The 19,597-nt window shown below is 47.0% G+C and overlaps 1 protein-coding gene across 6 annotated transcripts in view; it reads right to left on the reverse strand.

Annotated features, from left to right (window-relative positions):
- The window catches only part of LOC148506344 (uncharacterized), a 38,773-nt gene that overhangs the window by 6,279 nt on the left and 12,897 nt on the right, over positions 1–19,597 (reverse strand). For 5 of the 6 annotated variants that reach the window (XM_088446834.1, XM_088446833.1, XM_088446836.1 and 2 more), the window contains exons 3-11: positions 15,562–15,595; positions 14,050–14,102; positions 12,630–12,693; positions 11,109–11,164; positions 9,642–9,680; positions 5,569–5,668; positions 2,086–2,177; positions 1,787–1,837; positions 603–653 (exon numbers count right to left, since the gene is read on the reverse strand). In XM_088446834.1, the coding sequence (XP_088302960.1) occupies positions 603–653; positions 1,787–1,837; positions 2,086–2,177; positions 5,569–5,668; positions 9,642–9,680; positions 11,109–11,164; positions 12,630–12,693; positions 14,050–14,102; positions 15,562–15,595 (540 nt within the window). The remainder of the gene's footprint in view (positions 1–602; positions 654–1,786; positions 1,838–2,085; positions 2,178–5,568; positions 5,669–9,641; positions 9,681–11,108; positions 11,165–12,629; positions 12,694–14,049; positions 14,103–15,561; positions 15,596–19,597) is intronic. The other variant, XM_088446838.1, reaches the window with a different exon arrangement.

A 19,597-nucleotide genomic window follows, 5' to 3' on the forward strand; every position in this document is an offset into this window, starting at 1 on the left:
ATATTATGTCCCTATTTATCCCCAGCATCCCCTGGCCTCCCCTATCTCTTCCCTGGCCCTTCCCCATGAGACCATGGCCCTCTCTCAGGTGCACTATATTATGTCCCTATTTATCCCCAGCATCTCCTGGTCTCCCCTATCTCTTCCCTGGCCCTTCCCCATGAGGCCATGGCCCTCTCTCAGGTGCACTATATTATGTCCCTATTTATCCCCAGCATCTCCTGGCCTCCCCTATCTCTTCCCTGGCCCTTCCCCCATGAGGCCATGGCCCTCTCTCAGGTGCACTATATTATGTCCCTATTTATCCCCAGCATCTCCTGGCCTCCCCATCTCTTCCCTGGCCCTTCCCCATAAGGCCATGGTCCTTTTTTGGGTGCGCATCTAGTGTCCCCATTTGAAAAATAGGAAGGGAGGGGGGGCGCCATTGTTCTTTCTAGCACAGGGCACTAAAAAGTGTAGTTACAGATCTGCACTGCTCTATAACTAATATACCAGACCCAAAGTTTGTTGGACCTCCCCTCTCCCAGCCCTTTTTGCGCTCTAAATCTACACTTGTATTGGTTACAAGAGTGGACCCCATTAACACAAGGTGATGAGCGTACCCTTGGAGTCACCGGACTTCCCAACATTCACATAATTGTCATCGGCCGAAACTGCAGGGAAACAGGAAACAAAGGTTACTGGGAATCGGATCTTTGTAAATCAGGTATTGGATGGGCGAGCCCATAAATGAAGGTCAACAGCTGCGTATTTGTGATGCAATCCCTCATTAGTGTAACAGATGTGCTGTGCCGCCTGTTTCTACATAAGCTTTGTCACAACAATACTGAGCACGGTGTGACATTAGATATATGATAGATCGATAGATATTAATGACTAGCTTCATTTTTCCTGTAATTGGTGCCAGCCTATATCACCTGGTGACGTGTCATTAGTAAATTGCAGCCGTATTGTCGCTGTGATAAGTGGCAATAAAAAATATGTTATTTTTCCGCCTATCGATAAGACGCTAAAATAATCCTGTCACACTACAGATAAGGCAACAACATGTTTTTTTGCAACTGTTATGGAAACCATGAAAGTTGTTAAAATTTTATGTTGTTAGCTGTAGTTCTACTGCCATCTACTGCTCTACTGCCATCTACTGCCCTACTGCCATCTACTGCTCTACTGCTCTACTGCCATCTACTGCTCTACTGCCATCTACTGCTCTACTGCTCTACTGCCATCTACTGCTCTACTGCCATCTACTGCCATCTACTGCCATCTACTGCTCTACTGCCATCTACTGCCATCTACTGCTCTACTGCCATCTACTGCTCTACTGCCATCTACTGCCATCTACTGCCATCTAGTGCCATCTACTGCTCTACTGCCATCTACTGCTCTACTGTCCTACTGCCATCTACTGCCCTAAATATTCTTCTGCTCAAAGTTATCAGTGACTTTAAAATAAGGTGCAGTTTACAAGAGTCATTTAGCACATGAACACTTCTTCTCTGCCAGATATTGTTTATGCAATACCCTGATGAACAACTAAAAGCCGAAACGTTGCAGTTGAAAACCTTGACTATTTGCCTGAATATCGGCATTCTGTGCTTCAACTGAATTGGTCAGTTTTTCATAAATCACCTCCATACATCGCCCTCTGCGCACCTGGCATCTCTCCTCATCCTCTTTACCAGCATCACTTGAACCACACTCTCATAGGGTTTATATATGTCACTGAACTCTAGACAAAAACAGCAATACAAGTAGCCAGATAAACCGCTAGAGTGTCTTTTACCCTTTGAGTCGCTTGAAGGGCGCACATTTACATAATTGTCATCCGTGGCAACTGCAGGAGACAGAACATAGAGGTTATTGTAAAAGCCAGAATACTCTGCAATAGGCATTCCCTAATGACATACATACTGTACAATGTAAGTACCATAGGTCTATATACGGTGTAGGCATCAATCATACCACACAAGTAGTACATTAAACAGATACAAGAACTGGTTGCAACACCATGAAGATGGACACACTCTGCAGAGACCACACTAGAGAGTATGAGACAGGCACACGGTGAGAGAGTGTTCGCACCGGAGGAGAGGCTTGCTCTGTTGTCCACATCGGAAGATGAGACCTCCACCGCTAGCCCAGGGCTGGCATCACTGTCGTCTGGGAGCACTACGCTGTGTGGGTATAAGAAGCGAGCATTAACACAAACAGGATTCCTCCATCAATCGACAAGAACTCTACTTATAGTAAAAACAATACTGAACGTGGCAGCAAATCTATGGGTGAGACTGGTGTTTGGGTTTGAGAGTAGGTGTATTAGGGGTGAATATATAGTATATGGTAGACTGCTGGCAGGGGCAAACGCAGGACTTCTAGAGGGGGGGGGTTCCAAATGCTTGATCTTAGAGGCAAATCTATGAAGAGGACAGAATTAGCAAATAACAAGTTTTAATATGCATCATACAAAGTATTGTGTGTAATAATTCTGACATATACAGGACCAGCGATCACAGTAAGCCATTAGATGGGGCAGTAGGGCCATCTTGCCCGAGCTGAATGTTTTTATTTCACATGTGGGCACCATTCCAGAGTATGGGAGAAAATCTGGACTGGGGGAGCAGCAGAAGAACCCAGCACTGCCCTGGACATATATGTACATACTGGTTTCCTTATGTACTGGATAACAGTATTCATAATTAATCCTATTGATGATCTATAGCAGTGCATGTTTTCCAGATCTCCTAGTTGGTGCACAGGTGTATTTATTACTGGTAGACATATTGAAAGATCCACAAGTGGTGCTAATTATTTCATTTGTGATACTGAGAAGAACATGTAACACTAGTAACATTCTATTATATTACTATTTCTGTTGTGGTGATGGTGTGTACTGAGGAGGGGGGTTTCCAGGCAATCGGAACCCTTCCCCCCTGCGTTTCCCTATGGTTAGAGTTAATGTATGAGCAGATATAGGTGACATGTCAATTAGCGACAATTTATTGGTGGATACTAGTGACATGGGCATTGAGGTTATTGTATGGCAGACACTGGTGGCATGGGCACTGGGGTTACTGAAGGCACAGACACTGGTGGCATGGGCGTTACTGTAGGGACAGACATTGGTGGCATGGGCACTGGGGTTACTGTAGGCACAGACACTGGTGGCATGGGCATTGAGGTTAATGTATGGCAGACACTGGTGGCATGGGCACTGGGGTTACTGTAGGGACAGACACTGGTGACATGGGCACTGGAGTTACTATAGGCACAGACACTGGTGGCATGGGCATTGAGGTTAATGTATGGCAGACACTGGTGGCATGGGCACAGGGTTATTGTAGGGACAGACATTGGTGGCATGGGCACTGGGGTTACTGTAGGGACAGATACTGGTGGCATGGGCACTGGGGTTACAGTGTAGGGACAGATACTGGTGGCATGGGCACTGGGGTTACAGTGTAGGGACAGATACTGGTGGCATGGGCATTGAGGTTATTGTATGGCAGACACTGGTAGCATGGACACTGGGGTTACTGTAGGCACAGACACTGATGGCATGGGCATTGGCATTACTGTAGGGACAGACATTGGTGGCATGGGCACTGGGGTTACTGTAGGGACAGACACTGGTGACATGGGCACTGGGGTTACTGTAGGCACAGACACTGGTGGCATGGGTATTGAGGTTAATGTATGGCAGACACTGGTGGCATGGGCATTGAGGTTAATGCATGGCAAACACTGGTGGCATGGGCACTGGGGTTACTGTAGGCACAGACACTGGTGGCATGGGCACTGGGGTTACTGTAGGGACAGACATTGGTGGCATGGGCACTGGGGTTACTGTAGGGACAGACATTGGTGGCATGGGCATTGAGGTTAATGTATGCCAGACACTGGTGGCATGGGCACTGGGGTTACTGTAGGGACAGACACTGGTGGCATGGGCACTGGGGTTACTGTAGGGACAGACATTGGTGGCATGGGCATTGAGGTTAATGTATGCCAGACACTGGTGGCATGGGCACTGGGGTTACTGTAGGGACAGACACTGGTGGCATGGGCACTGGGGTTACTGTAGGGACAGACACTGGTGGCATGGGCATTGAGGTTAATGTATGTCAGACACTGGTGGCATGGGCACTGGGGTTACTGTAGGCACAGACTGGTGGCATGGATACTGGGGTTACTGTAGGCACAGACTGGTGACATGGGCACTAGGGTTACTGTAGGGACAGAGGGCCTGATTCAGAGCTGGACGCTATTTGCGGACACTCGTTCAGAAAAAGGGGGTGGCTATTTAAATTAAGCGCTCACTCTTTGCGGTCTGTTGACGCCTCTATGTCTGAACGAGTGAACGAAACATGCGCTCGCTATTTTAAAAAAAAACTCCCCCTGGCCGCTCGCATCCTACGTCATCTCCGCTATTTATTAGATTAATCGAGTACATCGAAAGGCATATGAACTGCTCGCAGTGCCTGAGGTTGGATTTTCCTACCGCAATCATGCGAGCAGTTCAGGCTAAAAGACAACCAAGTGACGTGGTCGATGACGCTGCTTTGTTAATTATGCACACCCTTAAAACGCCCGTTTTGACCGTTTGGTACGCCTGTGTTTGGATCTCCACTCCCCCATTTTCAAGCACCTTCCCCTGTTACCACCCACAAACGCCTCATCCTGTCACTCAAATTAGCAGGCATTCGCTATTTTGCGAGCACACGATTTCCGACCAAATGACTGGTTTGCGCATGCGCATTACAACCCATACGCATGCGCAGATGTGCGAACATCGCTCGGAACGAATGAGCGCCCGCTTACGAGCGGCTCTGAATCAGGCCCAGAGTGGCATGAGCACTGGGGTTACTGTAGGCACAGACACTGGTGGCATGGGCACTGGGATTACTGTGTAGGGACAGACACTGGTGGCATGAGCACTGGGGTTACTGTAGACACAGACACTGGTGGCATGGGCACTGGGATTACTGTGTAGGGACAGACACTGGTGGCATGAGCACTGGGGTTACTGTGTAGGGACAGACACTGGTGGCATGGGCACTGGGGTTACTGTAGGGACAGACACTGGTGGCATGGGCACTGGGGTTATTGTAGGGGCAGACACTGGTGGCATGGGCACTGGGATTACTGTGTAGGGACAGACACTGGTGGCATGAGCACTGGGGTTACTGTAGGCACAGACACTGGTGGCATGGGCACTGGGATTACTGTGTAGGGACAGACACTGGTGGCATGAGCACTGGGGTTACTGTAGGCACAGACACTGGTGGCATGGGCACTGGGATTACTGTGTAGGGACAGACACTGGTGGCATGGACACTGGGGTTACTGTGTAGGGACAGACACTGGTGGCATGGGCACTGGGGTTACTGTAGGGACAGACACTGGTGGCATGGGCACTGGGGTTATTGTAGGGGCAGACACTGGTGGCATGGGCACTGGGGTTACTGTAGGGACAGACATTGTCAAATGAGAACCATCATGAGCACCAGTGTCATTATAAATATGTACATGTAATATAATTGTATAATAGACTTATAGTATTCTTACATATAGCCCAAGCTGTTTTTGGCATAATTTGGATCTTCCCCTTCATCATCGTATATGCCATCATCTTCCTCATTATTCCTGCTCCTAGCATGGAGACCCCCTGTAAGTGCAACATAAATATAAATAAATATGAAATATAAAACTCTTAATAGAGGACATCAGACCCGGAGCCACCGGACACCAGATCAGAAGCCCTAAGTCCCAACATAGGTAACATCGCTCAGGTGAGTTACTGGACAAAGGTGACATCATCGTCCATAGAAAGTGTAAATACAAACTTCATATGTCCTATGTTTGTTACCTCTTGTGTTTTAGGAAATGATATAGGGCCCACTAATCTGTAACCACGGACAGTGATGGCTTTGTCTGGTTTGTCAACTTCAACCAAAACTAAGTTACTCATATATTGGGCTGTGCATAGCCGTAATTCCCCTGTGTATGTGTACAGGTCTCATCAGCTTAATAGCTCTTAGTCGCAGTCCTACCGTGCCCATGAGAATCTAAGTCATGTACTACAACCATGGGGAAACTGGAGAGTGCTAAAGGAAGGGAAACAGCAAGGTGATGCTGGGCTATTGCTAACACGGCGCGTTTCACAGTCACCCCTTTCTACAAGCAATATGGAGCGCATGACACATATAGGAAATTGGTTTCATTTATACCAATGACCCCTGACCTATGTGGCAATTCAACCTGCTCTTTACACTGAAAGGGGTACCTGCGAAACGCGTAGCGTAGACACAGACTGTGGGTGACCTGATCCGCATTGCCTTGTTAGCAATACCTCAGCTTCTGCTTTTTGTTATTTTTCTTATTGCTTCCCAGTGATCCCAGTACTGTAAGTACTCCATTACTGGACTGGTACTATCCTCCCAGGATGTGCGTCTGGGCTCAGTAATCACAAGCCTGGCTTGCTATTATCCTTCTCTTAATTGGGCACATTATTACCATACTGTAGCCACAAGCAAAGGACACTGGCACCTCCATGAGATAGGCATTGTCAGGACCTTTCTATGACTATAGCAGAAACAGACGTAGAGGTGAGAGGTTTTTTCTTATAATCACAGAAACAATAGCAACCAGCTAACTAATGACTTTATTGTCCTCATATGATTGTGTTTCATAAAGTCTGATTGGTCAAATTATAATTTACGGTACTTATTAATATTTACTTATATAGTAACAGCATATATTGTTGCGCTTTACAATTGGTAACAAAGTAGTAATAGAACAAGACTGGGCAACAACAGACACAGAGAGCCGTATTCAATTAGAGGCAAAATCGTCTGTTTTCGCCGTCGTTCGAGAATAGGCCGTATGATCAGGCGATATATCGGCCGCGATCAGCCGATTTGCGGCCGATTTCACCAACGACGGCAAAAACGGACGTTTTTCGCCTAAGAACTGGAGAAAAAAAAATTGCAAAAAAAATGTGGGGATTTCTTACAGAACCCTTTGGACAGCCCCCTTAATAATACTTTAGCGAAAAAAAAATCATAAGTTGCGTACTTTGGCAAAAAATGGCCACTGAAATTTTTGTCAAAATGTTTTTTTTTCCGTGAAATATGCATTTAGCGTATTGGGTCTGGTATTTCAGAGGGCCATAAGGATGCGCCAAGTGTTTTAAACATCGCACGTGGCCAGCACAGGTGTTTTTTTAAAACCATTAAAAAACGCCTGAACCAGCCACGTGCGCTGTTTAAAATACTTGGTGCATCTTTATGTCCCTCCGAAATACCAGCCCCAATACATTAAATGAATTTTTTTAGGAAAAAAATTAAATTTTGACCGAAATTTCAGTGGTCGTTTTTTGACAAAGTACGCAATTTACAAAGAATGTTTTCGCTAAAGTATCATTAGGGGGGCTGTCCAAAGGGTTCTGGAATAAATCCCCACATTTTAACACAAAAAAATAGGGATTTTGCACATTTTCCCCTTTTTTTTAAATGAAGTTTTCTTCATTTTTACATGAAAAATCAGCGATAAATTATCGCTAATTGAATACGGCCCGGAGAGAGGTATGAGGGCCCTGCTCTCAGGCTTACACTCTGAAGATTGTTAGTAGCTATTTCTCATCTACCGGAGTCTCTCAACTTTTTGAATCTCATGTTGTGGTAAAAGTTTAGCATTTATGCTCCTATGTGCAGATGTGTATGTAATTGTTTAATACACTCCGGCCCTCATTCAGAGCCGTACGCTCTGAGCAGAGCGCACGCTCTGAATGAGGGCCGGCCTCCATGAAAATGGAGCGTCCTTCTGGACGCTCGTATAGCTGTGGGTCACCACCCACAGGCTATACGAGCGTGCATTTTGATGGCCGCGATGGTCGAGACCATCGCGACCATCGAAATTGGGAGCCGGAGCCTGCGGTTGAGGTTTTCAACCGCAAGCTCCAGAGTGATTTTGGCTCTATCAGAGCCAAAATCACTCCCACTGACTTAACTAGTGATGTCAGTGGGCCGGCTTCTGACGGGAGGCGTTCCCGTGGGAACGCCCCCGTCAGGGAGGCACCCCCCGGCACGCCTACCAAAGGGGGCGTGCTGTCAATCAACATCGACAGCACGCCCCCTTTGATCAGACACAACGAGCGAAGGACTTTCCTTCGCTCGTCGCGTCTGGCGCATGCGCACGACGGAGCTCCATCCGTCGTGCGCATGCTCAGTCCATGACATTGACCAACTTGAGAGCGGACAGCCGCTCGCGAGTGGGTCTGAATCAGGCCCTCCTTTTGTATATGTGTTTGTCCTTTCCTTAGTCAGTAAGCTAACAAGGAACAAATAACAGCCTCTTCTAACATTTCTAAATGGTACATGTGCCATCAGGAGGCAAAAGACTCAGCTTGCACAAAACTGCGAGACATTCACTTGTCGTGTATCTGTTGGAAACGCAGCTGTAAAGGTCACATAGCCACTAGAAGACAGGGATAAGACTGCACGATTACGACATTGACATTGTCAGTCTGTGATGAGCCTGCACTGAACGAGCAGTCATTCAGTGCAGGCTCATCAATCATCTGCAAACATGCTGAACCTGACAGGTTGACCACCATGTTTGCCCGATGAAAGATGTTTAAACGACCAGCGGGAGCGCGCATCGCTGGTCGTTTTAGACACTCTTTAAACAATCTGTAAACGATTATCGAACCATTCAATTGCTAATTTTAATCGTCTAATGGATAGGCACCTTCAAGTCCAGCTGCTTCTTATGGTCACATCCATTGGTTTCCTAATTCAGGGCCTGATTCAGAGCCGCTCGTAAGCGGACGCTCATTCATTCTGACCGATGTTCGCACATCTGCGCATGCGTATGGATTGTAATACGCATGCGCGAACCAGTCAGTGCGGCCGAAAATCGTTTGTTCGCTATATAGCGAGTGCCTGCTACTTTGAGTGACAGGAGGAGGCGTATGTGGGTGGTAACAGGGGAAGGTGTTTGAAAACGGGGAGTGGAATTCAGAACGCAGGCGTGCCTAAAAGTCAAAACGGGCGTTTTAAGGGTGTGCATAATTAATACAGCAGCGTCATTGACCACGTCACCTGGTTGTTTTATAGTCAGAACTGCTCGCAATATAGTGGTTGAATAAACCAACCACACGAATAGAGAGCAGTTCAGACGCTGTTCGATGTACTCGATTAATCAAATAAATGGCGAACATGACGTATGGTGCGAGCGGCCAGGGGGCGTTTTTTTCAAAAAACCGACCGCAAGTTTTGTTCGCTCGTTCAGACTTAGAGGTGTCAACAGACTGCAAAGAGCGAACGGTTCATTTGAATAGCCACCCCTTTTTCCAGAACTAACGACCGCAAATAGCGAGCGGCTCTGAATGAGGTCCTCAGTGTAGTATTACAGAATTATATCACTGTGGTTTGTAAGTAAACGCGCAATGTTTCTGTTAGAGGAGCAGCAGCGCCACCCTCAGGCCGAACAAAGTTACTGCAGGCTTCACAGCTTGCAGCATGAGCACAATATTAAAGATGGTTAAGAAAATCTGTAGCACAGAGGATTCCGAGAGTGTGAGCAAGAGGGAGTGTGAGTGAGATCTCAGCCGAGTGGGTGATTAATTCAGCGCTTACCCATTGTGAGTGGCACAGATTCACTTCCTTTGGCAAAACCTGAAACGAGAGATATTTGGCTAGCGAGGCGGGCCCCTGGGTAAATCATTATGGTTAGTTACCATGGCCATAACTAGGGCTGTGTGGCGCAGCCAGTATCGCTGATGCATTGATAGTAGAGCCCTGCAGTGCTCTACTTCACGGTGCGGCATGACGTCACACGTTCACGGGGCCGGCCAGCACAGGGCGCAGCTGGAATCATCATAGGCGCTCCCTTGCTCTACGCAACAGGTGCATCTAACCCCATTGTACACTCTTCAATAAGTATTCCTATATACTAGCCAGAACATATGAACTAAGGGGGAGATGTACCAGTAACTCAGCTCCTAACTGCCATGTAACAGGCTGTGGGTCTCATTCAGACCCGCTCGCGAGCGCTCGCAAGTGGGTCGATGTTTCCCAAATGCGCATGCGCATGACGGAGGCGCCTCCGTCGTGCGCATGCGTGAGACCCGAATAATGACGGGGTAGCCGTCGTTATGGGTCTCGCACCAAAGGGGGCGTGCTGTCGATGGTGATTGACAGCACGCCCCCTTTGGTGGGCGTGCCGGGGGCGTGGCTGCCCAGACGGAGGCGTCCCCATGGGGAACGCCTACCGTCTGGGTCCGGCCCCACTGACATCACTAGTGATGTCAGTGGGAGTGATTTTGGCTCTGATAGAGCCAAAATCACTCCAGGGCTTGCGGAAGACGAGGCCCTACCGCAAGGGTCTCGTCGCAAGCCCGATGGTCGCGATGGTCTTGACCATCGCGACCATCATCACGGACGCTCGCATAAGCTGTCGATGGTGGTAACCCACAGCTATGCGAGCGTCCACGAGGCCGCCTCGCTAAAAAAACAAACCACGCCCTGATTCAGAGCGGGCGCTCGTTTACAGCGTCCGGCTCTGAATCAGGCCCCTGTGTTTGAAAAATGCAGAAAACAATAGCAGCAACCGCAGACTCTAGAGAGCAAGATTCAATTTCACTCAAAACAGTTAAGAATAAAAATTAATCAATTATTTAATAAAAATACAGTAATAAAAAACATTTATCAAATTAGTAACAGCTCTATAATGCAAAATCGTAATAAATGACAAACATATCGACAAATAATATCAATAGTAAAAAGTAAAAAATGTCCTGGAATCTGAAGCACTGCAATGTACAGGAAGAATGTAATGTTCCTTAATAATAGATGGTCTCAAGTGGGAAAGGTTGTTAGAGGGCTGTGTTTGAAAAATGACATGAGCTGATTGGTTGGTACTTTATCGCCCTCCAAATCTTAGTACATCTCCCCCTGTTAGTGACATTTCCATTGAATATATAACATAGGAGGAACTGCACTGAGTGGATGGGCAGGATGGATGAGTAGGGACAAATCCATTCTTTCATTGCAGGAGTTGAGTACAGACTGGCCCCCGGGGGCCCTAAACGCTGTCATACACACCTTGTACTTCTCTTCCTACTGAACTCCTCCGACTCTCTGTAGGTACCGGAGATTTCCTGTGGACACGGAAGATGTTCACATGCGTTAAACTCCGAAAACAAGTGATTCTTACATTACAGTCCCTACATTTAACCCCGTCCATGTCTGAACTTTTATTTAAAGTGTGTCAAAGGTTATTTTGTCATTTAATTCTGGTGTCACAAAACTATATCAGAAATCTAATCCTAGCATTTAAATGTACATTATTTCTAAAGTGGCCACATTCATCAACAGCTGATCTCAGTATTACCCAGACTCGCACTTGTGATTCCGTATGTACTGACAAATAGGTTTGATATTCACAATAATCCACATCACATAAACCCTGAGATATTCTCTTAAAGGAATATAGACCCTATTTACTAAGCAGTGTTAAGAGACAGAGGGCCTGATTCAGAGCCGGACGCTCTGACCAGAGCGCTCGCTCTGAATCAGGGCCCTCCTACCTAAAATTGGAGCGGCCTCCTGGCCGCTTGCATAGCTGTGGGTACCCACCCACAGCTTATGCAAGCAGCCAAAAAGATGGTCGCGATGGTCTAGACCATCGCGACCATCGGGCTTGTGACAAGACCCTGCGGTAGGGTCTCGCTGCCGCAAATCCAGGAGTGCTTTTGGCTCTATCAGAGCCAAAAGCACTCCCACTGACATCACTAGTAATGTCAGTGGGGCCGGACTCAGACCGTAGGCGTTCCCATTCGAACGCCTCCGTCTGGGCAGCAACGCCCCCGGCACGCCCACCAAAGGGGGCGTGCTGTCACTCACCATCGACAGCTTATGCGAGCGTCCATGATGATGGTCGCGATGGTCAAGTCCATCGCGACCATCGGGCTTGCAACAAGACCCTGCGGTAGGGTCTCGCTGCCGCAAGCCCAGCAGTGCTTTTGGCTCTATTAGAGCCAAAAGCACTCCCACTGACATCACTAGTGATGTCAGTGGGGCCGGACCCAGACGGTAGGCGTTCCCATGGGAATGCCTCCATCTGGGCAGCAACGCCCCCGGCACGCCCACCAAAGGGAGCATGCTGTCACTCACCATCGACAGCACGCCCCCTTTGGTGCGAGACCCATAACGACGGCCTGGCCGTCGCTATGCCAGTCTCGCGCATGCGCACGACGGAGCTCCCTCCGTCGTGCGCATGCGCACTAGGGCACCATCGACCCGCTTGCGAGCGCTTAGCGCTCTCGAGCGGGTCTGAATCAGTCCCTGAGTGAAAAGTGATAAGAAAGTGATAAGGTGCCAGCCAATCATCTCCCAACTGTCATTTTTCAAACACAGCCTGTGAGATGACAGTTGGGAGCTGATTGGCTGGCACCTTATCACTTTTCACTCTGTCTCCTAACACTGCTTAGTAATTAGAACCCTTAGCCCCCAATAGTCACTTCTCTGATTGATCAATTTAAACTATGAGGAACTCCTCTGCTGCCACCTCTGGTAATGAATGGTATTGCAATGACTGCGCTGGTACGGAGGAGCGGTACTTACGGAATGGTGAGCAGGAAATCCTGTGGATACATGGTGGCCTGGGAGGATGACGATCGTGGAAGAACTGGTAGAGAATGAAGAGGAAATGGATTATAACAGGGGGATACGGTCAATATCCCGGCCCGGCGCCGGAATCAGACACCTGTTAGAATCCGGTCGCCAGCATCCCGAAGGTAAGTAGCAGGGTTGAGGGGATGGTTAACGTTCAGGGTTGGGGTCAGGCACTGGGGGGAGGGTTATGTTTAGGCTACTGGGAGGGGGAGGTTAGGTTTAGGCACTAGGGGGGAGTTTAGGTTTAAGCACCGGGGAGGGAGGGTTATGGGTAAGGACAGGGGGAGAGTTAGCGTTCGGGTTGGGGTTAGGCACTAGGGGGGAGGGTTACGTTTAGGATGCCGGAAGGGGGAGGTAAGGTTTAGGCACCGGGAAGGGAGTGTTAGGGTAGGGAGAAGAGTTAGAATAGCGACTGTCAGGTGTCGGTATCCTAACCCTATCGGGGGGCCGGCGTCGAGGATTTGACAGCCAGGATCCCGTACCCAACCCATAATAAGTATCAACTTAGTCATGAAAAGTAACAGAATCTGCATATGCGCAATGGTCCCTACTCTCGCTAGCCTTTTCCAATAAAAACGTTCAGAAATTGTCATTTTTTTTTATGATTGAATTAGGTCAAGGACATGTATTTCATCACGAATATATATATATATATATATATATATATATTTTGAAGCACATAACTTAAACATCGATTTTATTATATTGGCTATAAATATATCAGCCTATCGACGATAGGCCCATCGCGACCATCACAACTTCGATTTCCCCAGCAGCTGCTCCTCTGAGCACACTGAGGGGCTGAGGGCTATTCATTTACATTTCCCCTCTCTGCAGCCGCCGGGTAGGGGGCGTGCATAAATTAACCACTGTGATGGCCTACGCAGCCTTAGCTCAAGCTGCGTACAGGAAGTTTAGCAATTTCTAAAGTAAGGTCTGACCTTGTGCAGTTGTGCGTGAGGTTCCGATGTTACTCGATGGTACCGATGTTTTCGCAGACTTGTAAGGTATTACGGATGTGAGTAAGGGGGAGTGAGCGCCCTTATGTATTGCTAAGACTGCATTGCGATTGTGCACATTAGCATATTGTGGCAGCAGAGCTGCGTGAGCTGTTACACCCGTGATTGCATCTGCGATCCGTGCTGAATCAGGCCCTATGTTCCCTACCACATGGACGCACACAAACACACGAGGGTTAATTGTTGTCAGAAGTCAATAATCCTGGAGCATCTGGAGTAAACTCATGTTAATATGGGGAGAACGTACAAACTCTGCACATAGCGATCCGCACTACATCCGAGAGACAACAGGATTCATTCATGTCATAAAAGCATCCAGCGTAAGATAGCGCTATTTGATAAGGCCTTACCTGCCGGCCTGTTGATGATCATGAAACTTGTAGGTGGAAGAGTATATTGGGGCCTAAAATATAAAACAGCAAGAAATAAAGTTTTAGTATAAAAAGGAAAAATTGCGATCAGACCCATGCTCTAAACCACAGGTTCTCAAACTCGGTCCTCAGGACCCCAAACAGCGCATATTTTGCAGGTCTCCTCACATAATTACTACTGAAATAATTAGCTGCACCTGTAGATCTTTTAAAATGTGTCAGTGAGTAATAAATACACCTGTGCACTTGCTGGGTGACCTGGAAAAAGTGAACTGTGTGGGGCCTGAGGACCAAGTTTGAGAATCACTGCTCTAAACCCAGGATTCCCAGGGCATGCTGGGAAATGTAGTCCCAAACCCAGGTTGTTCACTTATGATCTAAGGCCCTGATTCAGAGCCGGACGCTCTGACCAGAGCGCTCGCTCTGAATCAGGGCCCTCCTCCATTAAAATGGAGCGTCCTCCTGGACGCTCGTATAGCTGTGGGTCACCACCCACAGCATATACGAGCGTCTAAAAAGATGGTCGCGATAGTCTTGACCATCGCGACCATCGGACTTGCGAGTGAAACCCTGCGGTCGGGTTTCTCAGCCACAAGCCCTGGAGTGATTTTGGCTCACTAGTGATGTCAGTGGGGCCAGCTTCAGACGGTAGGCATTCCCATGGGAACGCCTCCGTCTGGCAGGCACGCCCCTGGCACGCCTACCAAAGGGGGCGTGCTGTCAGTCACCGTCGACAGCACGCCCCCTTTGGTGCGAGACTCCGAGCGACAGATTCCCCGTCGCTCGCCGGGTCTCGTGCATGCGCACGACGGAGCTCCCTCCGTCGTGCGCCTGCGCAGTGGGGAACATCGACCCACTTGCGAGCGTACTGCCGCTTGCGAGTGGGTCTGAATGACCCCCTAAATCAGGAGTGTCTAACTCCAGTCTCCAACAGGTCATGTTGTCAGGGTTACTTTCTATGCAAACAGGTGGGACAATTAATCAATCCAGCAAAATAGATGAACTCCCCTGTGCATGGTTAAAGAAATCCTGAAAGCATGATCTGTTGAGGGTACTTGAGGACTGGAGTTGAAAACCACTGATCTAAATGATAAAAATAATATATATATTTAGCTATGGACTTGTAAAAGAGAGGGAGGGGATACACGGATACAGTAGTAGATGTACACAAATATTAGGTATGCATGTGGCGTTATGGGGCTGATGGAGAGTTGAACACGTCATGCGTACGCATACGGGCGAATGCCGCATATAGTTCTATGCGGGTAATACAAGTGCAATGTCATTCAACTCCGCTGCGCCCCCCGATGTGTTCTATTTGTGACAAGTGGAAGGGAGATGAGGCCCTAATCCAGTACATTGCCCAGGGACCCATGGCACCAGGCTCTGCACGCCAGCTTCGTTATCTGCATGAGACCCACATTTACACTACTTCTGTAGTTACAATCACACCTGAACTTTCTGTATGAAAGCAGGAAAGTAATCACTTACTTGTCTACGTAGTAGTCAGTCTCTGTTATGTGAACTGCAAGAAAAGACACATTAACTAGGACAACAACGATGCGAGATGACAAAGTCTGTATGTACACAATAATACTAAGGGGTCTATTTACTAAGCAGTGATAAGTGACAGAGTGAAAAGTGATAAGAAAGTGATAAGGTGCCAGCCAATCAGCTCCTAACTGCCATCTCACAGGCTGTGTTTGAAAAATGACAGTTGGGAGCTGATTGGCTGGCACCTTATCACTTTCTTATCACTTTTCACTCTGTCTCCTAACACTGCTTAGTAACTAGAGCCCAAAGTCTGTATATACACGAGCTATAATACTACAGCAGCCCAATCATCTATACAGAGATTATTTTTGACCCAGACAGGCTTCTGTCCCGCAGGGGCCAATGACGCTTCTACCAGTGACATGTAATGCCCATGTGACACTCAACAATATTCTGCATTACAATACCCAGCAACCAGGTGTCTATTTACTAAGCCTTGGATGGAGATAAAGTTGACGGAGATAAAGTACCAGCCAATCAGCTCCTAACTAATTTTTCAAACACAGCCTGTGACATGGCAGTTAGGAGCTGATTGGCTGGTACTTTATCTTCCTCTAAGGCTTAGTACATAGACCCCTCAGTCACTAAAGAGGCTCAATAATTGGTTTCTCCAACTGGACCAATTCTCAAACTTTAAATAAACTAAATAAAACAATGGAGCTAAATGTGAGCAGGGAAAACAAGTTCAACCAGCATTATTCCAGCACTGTATGTTAGTATTTTAAGCATACTCGCCAGCCTTTTGTGGGAGACCTCCCTGAGATCTGTTATGGGAGGTCCAGGTGGGAGGGATGGTGACGTCATACTACGAATTGCATCCATGACATCACCTCCAAGTTACCCCCCGAATCCTTTAGACTATAAGCTCTTATGAGCAGGGCCCTCCATCCTCTTGGTCCTTGCCCCAAATTTTCATGATTTCCTGTCTACCCCCACTTGCAGATATATAGGGGTATTCAATTTGGAGCGAAAAGTCAGTTTTTGCGAAGTTTTTGCTCGGATGACGTCGTTTTCGCCGCTTTTACTTTTACACCATATTCAATTTGAAAACTTTTAGCCGGTGCGAAAAGTATATTGCATTCGACCCTGCGAAAAAGTATCACCAAGGAATGGGTGGCGAAAAAAAGTGCAGAATTGGGGTTTTGGGGTGCAACATTTCGGAAACCACCCTGCACCCTTCAGACAGTCCCCCAAAGGTAAACTGTGTCAAAAAATTTTAAAAAAAGACCTTAGAACACCCCAAAAAACGTACTTTAATTTTGGGGGCGATAAAAAAAAATGGGTGTACAAAGTTAAAAACTAGCGAACTAGAATCTAGGGGGATCCCCAAGTGTTTTTATCATTGCAGGTGCATGTGGCAGGTGGATTTTTCACGTTTTTTAAAACTTCACTTTTAACTTCAACTTTTAAATATGCTCACCCCCATTTTCAAGCACCCCAAATTTGCTGGGACTAGTTATTTTCAGCAAAAACCTTCTAAATACTATTGTTCACCACCTTCCTAAATCCCCAAAATAACAGCTATTGAGCCCGTTTAAAGACCCCAAAAACCTTCAGCAGGGCTAATCGGGGGTATCCAGAGTGATCCCCCATGTCAAAGCAACTTTTTGGGGGTGTTAGGGTATTTTTTCCGAAAATCAGCGAAGTTATCGCTGATTTCAGTTTCACCGGGTGCCGTTTTCGACGATTTCAAATTGAATACGGGGATATCGGGAGCGCGCGCGATACTTTTTAGCGGAAAAAAACTTCTGATGTGCGGCGAAAACTTAGCTGACGAGGTTTACGTTTCAAATTGAATACCCCTCATAGAGTGGTATGTACTAAGCATCACACCGTGGATGCAGTACATCCTGCCACGTTAATAATACCTATATGTACCTAAAAATGCCATTACAAACGCAAAGGACAGTTCTTACGAAAAGAGCTGTCCTTTGCGAAGAGGAGATTTCGGGGTTTATGTCCCTGAAAGTCCCCCTGCGCATGTGTCATATGACCTGCACGCCGCGGGTGGTTCTAGGAGGGAGCCGATTGGATCCCTCTGACAGCACAATGTGAAAGAAGCCCATAGTCTTCTATTGGGCAACGCCAACTGCAGGTACACCGGGTCCAAGCTCCGGACTGTATATATTGCATCATTTTTCTCAGCCTGGTTTTTGTCCCTGTTATGTCTGTTTTATAACTTTTATTTTCATTTTGTATCATTATTTATCCTATTGTGAGTCATGTACGGTGCTGCGTATACTTTGTGGCACGCTATAAATAAATGATAATAATAACTTTTGTCGCAGTTTGTGGCACCATGGCATGGGCCGCGATGATGTGACTCATTGCGACTCGCATCGCCACGCCCCTTGACCCGCCCATTTTAATGGAAGAGCGTTGTCCACTGTACCAGAAACCAGGAGAACTCCCTCAAATTCCAAGTTGCCAGGAAATTCCATCAGAGCGGGCGACTATGGGCTGTATTCAATTTGGAGTGAAAAGTCCGTTATCAGTGATAATTTATCGCCGATGACATCATTTTCGCCATTTTCACTTATCCCCATATTCAATTTCAAGTCTTTGCAAAGAAACGGGGATAAGTTTTCACCACTGCATAGGTGGCGAAAAAAAGAGCAGAATTTGGGGTTTTGGGGTGCAGACTTAAAAAAAGTACCCTGCACCCCTTGTAATGTCCCCTAAAAGTTAACTGCATCAAAACATTTTTTAAAATAATCATAGGACACCCCAAAAAGTGTGGTTTCTTTTTGGGGGAAAAAAAAAAAAGTTTGGGGACAAACTTTAAAACTAGCGAAATAGCCTCAGGGGGGGGGGTCCCCATGTATGCAGCGGGTGTTTTCTAGAAAGCGGATGGTACCGGCAGGTGGATTTTTAAAGAATTTTTAAAAATCACTTCAGGGACTTAAAAATATGCTTGCACCCATTTTCATGTACCCCAGATTTGATGGGACTAGTTATTTTTTTTTTTAAAAAGCTAAGTGCTATTCTTCACCCCTTCTTCAAAGACGCAATTATGCACCTGCCGCGGCTGTTTAAAAACCCCAATTACCTTCAGCAGGCCAAATCGGGGGTACCCATACTGATCCCTCATGTCAGACCATCTTTTGAGGGGTGACAGGCTCATTTCCCCAAAAAGTGACTTTGATACTTACCTTTCTGCTGGGTCCCGTTTTTGCCGATATTATTATTGAATACGGGGATAAGCGGGCACGCGCTCAATACTTTATTTCCTGCAAAAACGGCGATGATGGCGAAAAGTCTGACCTCTGACTTTTCAACTCAAATTTAATATGCCCCTATGTAAGGTTTCTCTATGCAACATTCAAACTTCAAACTATAATATAAAGTAGTGATCTCTGCTCTAGTTTTTTTTTCTTTAAAACTTATAGAAATACTATAAAATGTGGCAATTTAAGCTGAACAGGCGACTTGTTTCTTTTCTTTGTTTTTTGTCAATATTGGAGACTAACCTAAAACTTTTTGATATTTTCGAGATTCAATCTGAGTTAGTTTGATCAAATTTATAGCTGGTTGGAGTATTATACCTTGTTGCCAGGGGCGATTTATAATGGGTGCAGGGTGTGCGGTGCACATGGTAATGGGTTAAGGGCGTGCTTTGCACACGAGCCCACACTGCACACCCTGCACCCATATTTTTCATACTTACCCCTGCAAAGTCCCACGTTGGCTGTAGCACTGCACAAAACACTTGGAAAACGGCATTTTCCTGGCATTTTGCGCATGCGCAATAGGGAAATCACCGGGAAAATGGCGGCAGCTCCCTTTTTTCCCAGTATCCTGCGAATGCGCAGTAGACTCTGGGCACAAACTAATGCCCAGAGTCTACTGCTGCGGTGACGCGGCCGGCCCCTGGGGGAGAGAGGAGTGGGCCCCGGGCTGGGAATGTCTATGCTTGTTGCTAACATTTAGTGACCTATGATGTCATTATTTGTATAGACATTGTGATTGTATG

The sequence above is a fragment of the Taudactylus pleione genome, unplaced genomic scaffold, assembly GCF_031769625.1.
Source record: "Taudactylus pleione unplaced genomic scaffold, aTauple2 ptg000407l, whole genome shotgun sequence".
In the NCBI taxonomy this organism is placed as follows: domain Eukaryota; kingdom Metazoa; phylum Chordata; class Amphibia; order Anura; family Myobatrachidae; genus Taudactylus; species Taudactylus pleione.